Genomic DNA, 13,273 nt, shown 5'->3' with positions numbered 1-13,273 from the left:
CTTTCCAATCATCAGAACAGCAAAGCTGTAGAAGAGCCTCCTGTCAGAACACTGGGGCCAAAAAAGCTAACAACCTTTAAATTGAAGTTTGATCCATTTATGACATGAACTGTGTAACATGGATCTAGTGACGGTAGAGGATTCTGACTGCTCTGCAGGGCCCTCCTCTACATGTCTGTATGAATCTGTGCCAGTAAGGAGGCATGGATTGTCTGCCAGCTGTGGGTATATATAATCTTAAAACTAACAGCTCTGTAAAATACATTTCCAGAAGTGATTATCAACATTACAAAGACTGCCTCAGCAATAAGTGAAACAGAATACTTGGAAAAAACAGTGAGACAAAGAGAAAACAAGACAGCAGAAATCTGCATGAAGTGTGGAAGCTCCCACGCATCCAAAAGTTTCTCCAACACCTTACCTGTAGGAACTTCCTCTTCTACCAAAGCTACAGAAATTCAGAAAACTACAGAATCTCCCTAGCAAGCTCAGGTCCAGGTGTAAGCATACTGCGACAGAGAAAAAAATTCAGCTCCCCTTGAGAAGCAGCCACTGATTCCTCCCCCCCAACACCCTGCCCCAAAGGAACTGAGATGACAGGAAGTTTTTGATGGTACAAGTGTCTATAGCTAAAAGGTCTAGGATGGACAGACAGCTGAGGTGGTGACAATTGCCGTGCAGTACAGAAACGGAAGGCCCTAAGTCGAGTACATTGTTCCATTTTGACAGCTCCCTGTAAATTATCTGGGTCCAGCATTCCCCTTTCCCTGCCTTATACAACTGTGCAACACCAGCTACTGCTGCCTCTGACTATAGCACCTTTGCCTCATGTTGAGAAGCAAGGAAACACGAAGTCTGTAAACAATCCTTAAGCTATGCGGCACCCAGACTTGCCAGTGCATTTAGATATACCTCCAATTTAATTTTTTTTTATTTAGTTACACCTGTTCCTACAACTGTGTATCACTGAAAACACACTCTTAAAATATTTCAGCAGAAAATGGATCACCTGTTCATGAATTAATTTCAAAAGTGATACAGATATCACAGTAATTTAAAACTAGGTTGGGTTCCCCCCCCTTCTTTTTCACTGGAATAGCTCTCAGATTCCACTGAGATCAACTGAGTCATTCCAGATTTTCCCCAGCACACATTTTTGTAGCTTAGTAAACAAATACTAGAAGAAAAAAAAATAAAATAATCGGACAACCTCCCAAAGCTGAAGTTGCCCTTTCCATTCAAACACAGTGCTATACTCAAAACTGAAATTGTCACACAGCCCGTTAATCTCCATTACAAAACATGTTCTTTATTTAGTAAAATTACAGCATTTGGTTGAATGATAACAGTATTTACATACTGGTTTATGAGCTCCTGAGATGTTTCTCAAGCAAATAAAAAAAGAGAATAGGTTACGGTTTATTGAAATAAGAGAACTGCATTGTTCCTAAGAGGACAACATACTGCTGCTATTATTGCTCCTATGCTGCAAACATTTAAAACAATGTTGTCCTTTAAAGGATTCATAGCACATATCATTTAGCAAAATAGGACTAAATCAGTGGTGTATGCGGAATAGCCCTCAATGATGAGGGAGGCAACCCAAAGAATCTACAGGAAACATCCAAATTTATAAAATTCAGAGTCCTCCTGAAAACAACACATGGTTTTGTACCATGACTATGCTCCGTGGAATTATCTAAATCCAGAAACAGAGAAAACCTAGCAATAAAGGATTTTTTAAAGAAAAGAACACCGCAAACCTACTGATGTCACATCCCTACTTGTGGAGCATCACTGAAATTAAAACAAAAAGCCTGCCCCGCCCCCCCCATCTACCAGTACAGAAAGGATCAGGCTGAATAGATGACATGAGAGTAAATTCTAAAAGCTTCTAAAAGCAAATACTCTCAGTATCTCAACAGCGAGAAAATAAGAACAACTACCTACATAGCTGCAGCTTTCTATTACTAAATACAAGGCATTATAAAAATATTTACACACAGCATCCTCCAATGACGTAAGAGCTACCTTTAAAATTTTTTTCAGCAAGACATTCTCTCTTGATTGACTTACCACTGAGACCAAGAGCTCAGTTCCAAAAAAGCAGAGCATTTCTTATGAAATTGAAAAGCTTCTTATATACTTTTCATTGAGACAATAGTTCTCTATTAAAATATAGTTTATTCAATTAATACTATTTCTAAGGGGACAAGTAGAACATTATGCCTCAGACTGCAGCATGGGGAAAACTCCATGGATGTCAAAGTCTGCGAAGTGAAATGAACGGCACTTCACAGTCTCAGTCCAGGGCCAGAGCTGGTGAGTGAAGCATTCCTCCCACTAACCACGGCAAACCACAAACCCTTGTGGCAGAACACACACGGACTGAAATTCAACCTGCTGGACAGGGACTGCTCTTAAGAAAATCTTAACATATATTGTCCCCACTTTGGGGGGAAAACCAGGCTTCATACTAAATAAATCGAGTAACAATTCTCCATTTGAAAGGTGCTTTGGATAACCCCTGAATTTATGTTTTCAGTTAAGCATTCCACACAGCAACACAAACAGCATAACCTTAACAAAATAAAAAGTCAAGTTATGTAAGGATCTGGCACTCCAAACATGCATGCATATCCAGGAAATAGGGTATTTTTGAAAGGCTAGCGTTATAATAGCTAAAGCTTCACTTAAGAATTTATTCCATGGCAAACTCTCCCCACTTTTTCATCAACAACCCTTTCTTCAATTCTGTTTTTTTCATTCCCTATGTAAACTGGTTACTATAAACTGTGAAGCATCAAAGCAGCTTTGCAGCAGGTGCAGCTATGAAAATATGAAACAAGTATTTCTAGTGCTTTAAAGGGTTTGCTAAGTCAAGCAATAAGGATTCTTACAGTTAAAGAGGTGTGTGCATGTGTACGTGTATCTAAGTATCTATATATCTGTAGCAGCACTCCATATAGATTGCACAAGAGTCCCGATCTGTCTGCTTACAACACATTGCAGAATCATGAGCCAAACAGGTAAATTTTTGGACTCAATACACAGCTGAACACATGAGCTTATAAGGTAACTGCACTAAAAATAATTTCACCTATACTGGTCACACATTAAGGTCACACTGTCACCATAAGAAATAAAGAACTATATGAAAAAAAGTAAAAAATAAAATTCTATTTCAATAGCTTTAAAAAGAAAAGGTACAAGTCTACAGGGGCACCTAACACCTAACCTATCAAGTCCTGATTTCAAGGAGGCCAAAATGTTAATGTTATCATGTTTTCCCACACGGTTCTGTATCTTCAGGTTTTAACTATTAGAAAGGCATAATCAGCTGGTGTGTAGCATGTAGGTCAATTTATTTCCAATATGCCAATTTATGCAACATTAGCACAGAACGCCAGCTCCAGTTCTCTTACTGTTTGCACTCTAGGAGTAGACTTGTATTTTCTGCCAACTCCATTACATCATCTGAAAAAACCCAAACATTTCTTTTTTCAAATCCCTGCCACTCTCCTACTCCCCTCTGCCTTCCCAAGCCCTTCGAAACCATATGCCAATTACTGCCGTAAGCTTTATTTCATTTTAAAGACCGCAGAGCCACAGTATCCAAGAGGTTTCGCTATTGTGTTGCACACGGATGCCTCCATCACTGACCTTCGTTTTTTCATTCAGACTGTTACATAACCCAGTGCCTGCTTGCGTGCGGCGAGTGTGAGCCTGTGCGAGTGTCAGCGTGTGCCTGCGTGTGCTTGACCCCCTCCCCCTTCCCTATTTAATCCCGCGGGAGGAGGGACATATGGGTCAGCAGGTTAGCAGTACCAAAGCCTAAACAATTCGGGACCGCGAAAAAAACATCCTCATCACCAGAGTCGCCTGCTCTTCCCAGCCCGCCCGCCCCCCCCCCATCCATACAGAAACGGCAGCCGAGCGTTACATAATTTATGGGATCCCAAAGTTACCCCCTCCCCAAGCCCGCCGGAGCCGGCTGCGGGCTCCCCGCCGCCGGCCCCGCTCCCCGGCAGCACCATCTGCCCGCGCCGCCGGAGCCCTCGGCCGGGAGAGGCGTTGTGTAACACCCGCGAACTACGGCCGCTCCGCAAACATCCAGAAAAGTCCCCGACAAATTAAGGAAATTTTCTCCAGTGTTTCTGATTAACCTCGTTACGTAAGGCGCTTGCATTCCAAATCCACTCTCGCAAGCTCTAAATATACCCCGCGCAGCCAAAAGCTCCCTGCACACACGCCCGTGGCCACCCGGCCTCCTCCGGCCAAGCCCGCTCCTCCTCGCCTCGGCATCCGCCTAACTGCGCGCTCCCTGCTCGCAATTCGCCTCTAATTAAATGTTTCGGCGTGTGTCATCTCGATGGCTTTTACTGTACGCGGATTCCCTGAGTGGGAAGCTGCCTGGGAAAGGGGGGGTGTGGCCAAAAGGGGAAAAATACTGTAAAACACAAGCCAACACATGATCAGCCATATTCCAGCCTACAACCAAAAATCCCTCCGTCCGAGGAGAGACGGTCTCCCCACCGCCGGCGGTGCCCGGGCATCGCCGCCCCAGCCCCGGCGGCGGCCGCCGAGGGGGCTGCCGCTCCCGCCGGGCACGCACTTTTCTCCGCCCGTCATTTCTTTCCACAGCCGTGTGTATTATTACATAGCGTTATTTAATTCATTTTTTACCCATCACCGAGCGATTTTACCGAGCGAAGCTTCTCTAGCGCGCTCCCCCTCTTGTAGGAGCAACGCTTCATGAATTATTTACAAGTAATTAAAGCGGCAGCCTCCTCCCTCTCGCACGTCTCGGCAAACTCCGGCGGTGTTTGAAGCCAGCGCCCCTCACCATGCCCGCGGCGGGAGCCAGGGGCAAGCGCGCCCTGCCCGCTCCGCTCCGTTCCGTGGCGCCCGGCAGCGCGCAGCCCTCCCGCCGCCGGGGCTCGCTTCCCGCCGCCCGGGCGGCTCGGGCACTACCGAGCCGACGCCAAACTTAAACCGCCCTGAGCACCTTCAGAGCTGACCCGCACGACTAAAAGACGCAACCTGAGGCAGGAGAAGGCTTGGCAGTTAGCGACAGAAAAGGGGGGCTCGTCTGTTTGTTTGCAACGTTTTATTCGGGGGCCGGGGGGGGGGGGGCGGGAGCGAAGGAGAATCCGCGGGAGCAAGGAGACCCTCTGCAAAGTTGTGCGCCTTCAAGAAACAACAGCAGCTACGCGATCATCCGCTCCGCGAGGAAATCATTTTTAAGATACACTTCAATGAATTAAGGGAAAACAGCGCGCAAGAGAGTGAATAAGTCACCCGCAAACCGCAAATCTCCTGTTTAATCACAGATCCCCCATTCACAACAAGCCACAGCACACCAGTTGAGAAACTGTCAAAAGGAGACAGACGAGGGGGAGAAGGGGGGGAGGAAGGACACTGCAGCTTTAAAAGTTTGTTCCCTTGAATCCCAATACTCCTGCTGTTGCTTTATATATTTATAAAATTATGTAATTTCAGGGGCACCAGTACCCATCCGGATACCACAGGCAATAAAGGAGAGAGACAGGAAAGCACCAAACACCGCTCAGTATTTTCATTGCATTTGTCCCTCCTCCTGCAGCAATTAAAAGAAGCTATAAAAGTTTGCAAGGTTTTGCAGGGGGTAGAAGCGTGGCTTGTTTGCGTGCGCGGCTTCGACAAGCACGAGCGATAAAGCGGAGGATTAAATTGCTGCATTTCCCCCTTCTCTCTTACCCCCCTCTTCCTATTCCCACCCACCCCCCCCCATCCCACTCCCCCGGCCCCCTCCCCCTCCCCCAAGTCTCCCTACCTCTGCTGCTGCTGCTGGAGTAGCTCTGCCTGCGGACGGGAGCCGGCGCATCGCTTTTCCGGGCAGGCTCCAGGTTCACCGGGGTGTCCCTGGCGCCGGCGGCCGCCTCGGAGACGCTGCTGCCCGGCTCACTGGCTGCTGGATCGGGGGCTGCCGGAGCGGACTCCATGTTTTTCCCAATGTAGATCGCTTGGAGATGGCGAGCTCCTACACTCCCTCTATCTTCTGTTTCCAGCGCAACTCTATGGTAGGAAAGCAGAAGGGAGAGCGCGAGCGTGATCCAGATGGGATGTGAGCTTGCCTGGCTGTGACCACAAGCAGCGCTAGCGAGAGCTGCACACCCCCCCGCCCCCGCACCCCCCGCCAGCCGCGCGCCCCGCGCCCGGCATCGCCGCCCTCCGGCGCAGCCCCAGGGCGCGGGCCCCGGCCGGCCGCCGCGGCGGGGAACGGCTGCGGGCCAAGCCGGGCGGGCGCCCGCGGGGGCGGCCTGCGAGGCGCCTCACGGCCGCGGCGGCGGAGCCCCTGCAGCCCCCGAGCGGGGCCGGGGGAAGAGAAGGTGCTGCCGCTGCCTAGGGCGGGCGGGAAGGCAGCCCGACCTCCGTCTGGGCTGGCACCCACGCCTCGACGCGTTTGTGGAGCCCGTCCAACAAGGTCACCGGGCCCACGAGGAGCTCCCATCTCCAGCCCCAGTACTGCTGGGAAGAGCTTCTAAGCAGGGCTGTCTTTTCCTCCGTGGCTGTTTCTGCTGAAGCTGCAGCAGAAGATGCCAGCTGTATTAAGTGTCTCAAGACCCACACATTTAGCAGCCATGCAGCCAGAGAAGGCAACATTTCAGGCACCACCTCTTTTTAAAGGAAGTGTGCTTTGACCTAGGCCAAAAGCTGACTAGCAAGGTGCCAAAAAACCTCCAGATCTGGTCTGACTTCTGCAAGCACTCTTGTGCAGTTCATAGTCTCAGTAATGGTCAAGTCCTTGCCCATTACCCGATTTTAAAATAAAGTAACAGCTGCCACAGACTGTGCAGAACACCACATCCCTCTTGTATAACAGAGGCCATGCTGCATACAACCCTACTGCCTCCTGCACAGAAGGTGCTAAAGCTGTCTGCTTAGACTGTTCTGACTGGAAGCACGGCCTGACTGAGTAGACCACAATATTCGTACCGATAGCGGTACGAGCTTTTTCCAAATGGTACTGAGTCACGTGCAAGCAGCTGATAAGCCACCTTCTGCCAACCAGGACTGCTGCTATAGCTTTCAACACTGCTGGTACCTGGTGAAGCTCGAAGGTAAACTCTGGACGAATCCACATTCTGCAGTCTAATTATAGTATTGCACTGCTCTGTCACAAACAGTTGTGAAACATACCATGAGTCCTGTTTGCCCCAGGAGCTTGTCCACATACTGGATTACATCTTGCACTGCTGACAGTTCTTTTAGTGGAAGGGTAGAGTCTTGGGTCAGTTGATTTGGAGGTCCTGACGTTCCAATTACCTGTGTCTGAAAAAACACCCAAACAACCCATGATAGTTCTGATTATCTGGTGGCTGCCTACATCTGAGAAGGATGGACAGAGATTGCAGAAGATAGACTAACGTTAACAATGATTCTGCATTTATTTTCAGAGTGTGAATAAATGTGAGGAGGTCAGAGCTGGACTTACAGACCTTGCCCATTGCGTAAGCCAGTGCTTGATCTTGACGATTAAGTATTCGGTTACAGCAGGCCTGGAAGCCCTGGGGTATGGACACAAAAGGCTACAATGTTTTTCACCAGTGACAAGTGAAACCATCTCAAGCCTGACAGAAGCTGTTCCTAGACAGCAGACTTGGAGGGGGAGCAAGTGAAAATGGAAGAGGGAGGCAAAAGCACAGTTTGCTCCCAGTGCCTTATCTTGAAGCTGCAGGGAGTATCCCATCATTACACTGTAACACACGCTGGCACAGACAGGTTCAGGGTCTTTTGGCATGGTCTGGCCAGAACGAACCTGCAGGAGGGCAGCGAGGTGGTCCTCTGATGCAGGTTTGGTGGGTTAGAGCTGCAGTTTCCTGCAAACTCTCTCCCTTTACTTTTCACTAATTGGCAGCCTCCAAATAGAAGCAAGAATTACGTGAGCTGTGGAAACTGAACTGCCTGTTATCCTGAGAGAAAGCTTATCCCTCCCTCTTCAGATCAGGATTTAAGCAAGCTGACCAGGCAGTGTGTGTTGGGAAACTTGCCCAGCTAATAAGAAAAAAAAAAAAAAAAAAAAAAAGAGGACTTCATTCCTCAAAGCTGCCAGACCACTGCCTTTCACCAGCACCAGGAACAATCAGACTACTTGCCACAGTAAGGATTATTCACACAAGTGTTTTGCAGGACTGTTTTTAGTATTGCAGATACTTCAAATTATCAGAGAGTGTGGGGTGTTTTTTTTCTCTTCTCCTTTTATCTGTTAAAGGCTGCTGAGATTTAGTACACCTACCTTAGCTATACAATTGTCATTTAGTGTATAATTTCCCCCATTTTCTAAATCTAAACAATTTTGCAATTAGCTTGCTTAGAAGTGAAAGAAGAGAAGGAAACTCTGAAGGCTACAATAGGATGACATACAGCAGAGCTGCATGTTTCAAAAGAAATTATGGGGGGACATCACAGAGGAGTAAACCCAAGTGCCTAGAACATCTCAATCTATGGAGAAGAAAAATTAATTTTATATTGTTTAACAACATCTCTCTCATAAGTCACTAGCAATAAGAACCAGCTAAAGCAGGACATACTTGTAGCATGTTTGTAGAGGCAACAGTAACAGGTTTTTGTAGCACCTACACAAAGAGACAAAGCAGCTTTGGTTTTTTGCAAAAAGAAAGGGTGCCCAAAAAAACCTAAAAGCACCACGAGAAAAAGAACAGGGTAACAGTTGACTTGAGCTTAATATAATGGAGGAAAATCATGACTTTTGTCAAGCTCCCTCTATGAGGCTGCTCTGCTGAGACATTTCCTGTGCACAGAAAAGGTCTTCCTCGCTCTTTGGTCTTGTATTTCTAGCTACCAACCCATACCAAAATGGTTCATTAACTTTGATCACTGAGCTTGTTTGAACAAGTGAGATGGCTTCAGCAGCAAAGACGGGTATGCTGAGAAACTTGGAGAAATGCTTCGTTAAATTAAAAACGGCTTTAGAAATTACTGCAGATGTTACCTGCAACAGATCCTACTGGAAGTAACAGTAATGGAACAAAAAGGGACAAGTATCACCGAACATTTCCTGTTGATTTCATGTAGATATAGGAATTAATAAATTTTAAAAATTTAATTAAATCACACAAATCTTGTGTGATTCTGGAACAGACAAGGTATTACGATCATGCAGACAATTTTTCAGAGCACTGACACAGCGACAGCGTAAGTGGCAGTAAAGCTACAGTGCACGCAACCAAACACCAGAGAAAGCACGCTGTTGTGCAGGACAGGCAGAGAGGTACACAGAGCAAACACAGAAGAAAATCATAGTTCAGAGAATAGTGCAACACCATTTTGTCATAGTGTTCATGGTCCATTGATATGCAAGCATATTTTGAATTTGAGGTAGTCAATAACGGTCTTCTACACACATAACTAATTCAGCTGTTGAAATATCCCACTTTAAAAAGAACGCCAAAGTACTCTCCTGACCCAGGAAGGGGACATTCCCTTCCGTGGATCTGGGCTACAGTGACCTCTGGCCACACCATGCACAAGTCAAAGGGGACCGTCAAACCTTCCTAGGAAGCTTTGTTAGCTCCAATCTAGCAGTTGTAGAGAACATATTGCTGTAAGCTGAATAATCATGAGGGCAAAGCTTGGATAACGTCACACAAAAAGAACTAGTGAGATATTTTGGTGCTGGTGGCATTTCCTGTCTTACGTGTTCCCATGTGACATTCCCCCAAAATCTTCCAGTTACAGGTCCTCCTCCTGAACAACAAGTTGCCGGGGCTAAGGCGCATTTGCTTCTATTGGACACATTCCCCTGTCTGTGGTTTTGACATCTTTGCAGGAAAAGAGAAAACACAAGGTCATAGGTTGTGGACATTCAGAAGAACAAATTTTGGAGTCAGGCAACTAGTAGGACATCCACTAAGCCTTCAGTGGAGTCAGCTAGTGTAATTATCACGTACTCATGCTTACAGACCAGTCTTAGAAGAAGAATTTAAGTCATACGCATCTATTGTTTCTAACCATATTCTGTGGCGTATCTCTTAATGGTTTACAAAATTTTAGTTAATTGCATTTTACAGTAGGACAAGAAACTGCTTCCACTTCAAACACACACAGCCTATGATACCTGAAAGCAACTTTGAGAAAGTTACACACCCCATTAAGCTTCAGCAAAAACAGGCAAACTAGTAAACTACATGTATAGAACCTGAACTAATTACTGAAGTTGACATTTGGCAGTAATTAAATTAAATATTACTGTAACAGCGTTCTGTCTTATTCTAGATGAAAACAAAATAAGACATAATAGGAAAGAAATATGACAACTATGCTGGTGGTACTGTGACTGGATGTAGTTTCAGTGGACCCTTTCCCACAGCCTTTATCTCTAAGCAAAGTAGAAAGCTTATCAAGCAGTTCATCTGGAATTTATACTCACAGATATAATTTTGTTTGTTTTAAAGACTGAGGAGCATTTGTTAACTAGCTACCACAGCACAGATTCAGAGGAATCTCCTTCTTCCTGCTGCAAACTCAGTGTAAACTATGAGCTGCTTTTCATTGTTTGTTAAGCCTCTATTTCCACTTACCTCTCCTGCCATTTGGATACATTCGTTACTGGATTTTTTATTTCTGAAAGGAACTGGAGAAGCGTACAACATATAGAAGTAATGAAGCCTTTGTGCTTATCTGTACAGCACTATGTCCACATCAGCATCCCCTGATATAAAGAGTGAGCAGCAATAGCACAGGCCAGTTCTTAAGAATTCAAGTACTTTTTTGTGAATGAATTAAGGCAAAAGGCCCAGAGATATCTGTCTTTCTCAGCATGCAGTCTTTGCTGCTCTTTTCTTGCAGATGGTTAAAAAATATAAAATCACTGAACATTTTCCTTTAGCAAGATGAACACCTTTCTCATATTCCATGTACTTGCAGACAATCTCTTCCTCCCACAAAGGTAAGCTAATTGAATTAGAAGAGCAGTTCAGCCTGCCCATATTCTCTGGAGAGTTGAAGGGAAACAGGAAAGAAAAAAAAATCTGATCCAGAGATACATTTGTCATCTCAAGAAAATGCAAGCTCTTTTAGTGGAGATCAGTAAATGAAACACCATTTCTGAAATCTTGGATCACCCCCAGTCCAAAGTGGGAATGGTTGGTTTTTTTTTAATTAACTCTTGCTTCAGTACCTTCTTAACTGTTTTTAACTCAATACCAGTTCCCCCAAATACCACATTTATTATAGAATTCGACCTTTATAGCAGACTGATAACTCATACTTTTTGCACAAAAAATTTGTTTCTCTAGAAGTAGTAGGTTAAAAGCAGCAAGAAAAAATAGATTCTCCTTAAGGAAAAAAATGTTACTATTGTCTAGATAATCATGGTGCATATGCCTTCATACATCTTTGTCCTTATCCCAGTGGATTCCATCAGTAACCCCTTTCAAAATACCTTACCTGAAAGAGCCATTCAAAATTATTTGGCTCACTGGCAAGATCCTAAATTATCAGAGTTTTCAAATGTATTTGGCAAGCTTACTTTCACTCAAAATCATTAAGGAAGTTTGCACTAGCCAAGGAAAAGCTTATCAGACTGCTGTCTGTAGTTCCAAATCATCCTGAATAGGAAAGCTACAAGTTACCTTGCATTACCACGCATTAACATGTAATTAATTTCTAAAAACTGTCTAATGCATGCACAGGAGGGCACAGTTAAGCTGAAACACAAAGTTGCACATTTGCAGGAATCTAAAACACGGCTAAGTAGTATTCTTGGCAATTAATTTCTCCTAAGTATCTGGAAAGATGACAAAAAATACCTGCCTATCTGCAGTCTGTGAATAGCATACCCACACTAATACTCACCACAGTGAAGCACATGAACTCACACTGCCACACTTTCCTTTTCACAGTTGTGATGCTAAGTAGTAGTGTACTTCACCTCACCATTAACTCACAATTTCCAACATAATACCTTCAGAAAGGTGGGGAAGTTATGATAGACTATCTGCCTTTTCTTACTCCATCACAACCCATCCATCCAAGAAAACATTCTGAACAAGTGGTGGGAAGCGTTCTCAGGTATCCCATTGCAACAGTAAGGAGCCATGCCTGTACACCTCTTGATTTGCCTCCTTTTTGTCCAGGTCACAGAAATTTTCTAGCTAGCTAGGAAATACAAAAATTGCCTTCCTTGAACATGTACCAAGAAATTACACTAGCCATCAGTTTATTCAAGCAGCCCAAAATACACAGCAGACACATTACAGCTTAGATGAGCATTAAAACTGAATTATGCCAGAAAGGCAGAAGTGAAAGTTGCAATTTAATTTAAAACAATCAGTCAGGTTTTACATAACTTGAAGCCTCATTTGATTTATTTAAACCCTGTATCTAGTAAAATATTTTTATTTCAAGGAAGAATAGAAAGCCATCTACTACATGCAAGGGTCAACTAGCACACCCAGCATTACAGAAAATATATATTCTCCTGTCTGCTTTAACTTTTTGAGAACTTAATATTCCACAATAGAACACAACAGCCTTTGTCTTTTATAATAGTAAGTCAAAAATTTTGTATATTTTATACAGACTAGAAGGATGAATATAAAGCTTCAAGTATTACGCTGAGAAAAGAATCCCTGGAAAAAGAATATTCATAGTGAATATATTTCAATGTGTTAACAGTAAGAAGGAAAAGATCCATTTTTCCCTGTGTTTGGAGATGAGAGGGAAGAAGGCAGAACTACTGAACTTTCACAACTGACAGTTCTAATAGAGTAAAAAAAGTTTTGGTGGTTGTTAGAGCTTGTCTTCATGTTCTACAAAAGCACCAAGATCCAAAATAAGCTTTGCAATTTTTTCATCATTTTGTCCTGTAATGAAAACTAAGATGGGAAAAGTACATTTTAATCAAACAAAATATATAATTAGACCTGAAATTAAAAGATGCATTTTGCACCTTGGTCTTTTTAACTTGTTAAAAATGAAGTTTAGATATACTTGAAAGTAAAATAATATTTTCCTTTAAAAAAAAAAACCAAACTTCTGAGCACAGTTAAAAAGGAGCGTGAAGGTCTTGCATATTTTCTGATTTCTCCTTCAAGTGAATAAATCAATTACAAAATAGTTCATTAAATTGACCCAACTATGGATTTTTCTAGCCAAAAAAGCCACTCCATTTTGGATATGCTAAAGCTACCAACAACTCTTTGGTAGCCTTTGTACAATCAACATGGTGATTCTTACACAACTGCAACTACTACAGAAGTACACGTAT

The 13,273-nt window shown here is 44.1% G+C and overlaps 1 protein-coding gene across 1 annotated transcript in view; it reads right to left on the bottom strand.

Moving 5' to 3' along the window:
* RORA (RAR related orphan receptor A) overlaps positions 1–6,016 on the bottom strand; it is a 374,756-nt gene extending 368,740 nt beyond the window's left edge. Inside the window, exon 1 of the mRNA XM_054837375.1 lies at positions 5,816–6,016. Coding sequence (XP_054693350.1) covers positions 5,816–5,984 — 169 coding nt within the window. The 5' untranslated portion in view covers positions 5,985–6,016. The remainder of the gene's footprint in view (positions 1–5,815) is intronic.
* Between the last annotated feature and the right edge of the window lie 7,257 nt (positions 6,017–13,273).

The sequence above is a fragment of the Grus americana genome, chromosome 10 (genome assembly GCF_028858705.1).
Source record: "Grus americana isolate bGruAme1 chromosome 10, bGruAme1.mat, whole genome shotgun sequence".
In the NCBI taxonomy this organism is placed as follows: Eukaryota; Metazoa; Chordata; class Aves; order Gruiformes; family Gruidae; genus Grus; species Grus americana.
The sequence above is the reverse complement of the archived record's forward strand: the minus strand, read 5'-3'. Positions and strand labels throughout refer to the sequence as shown.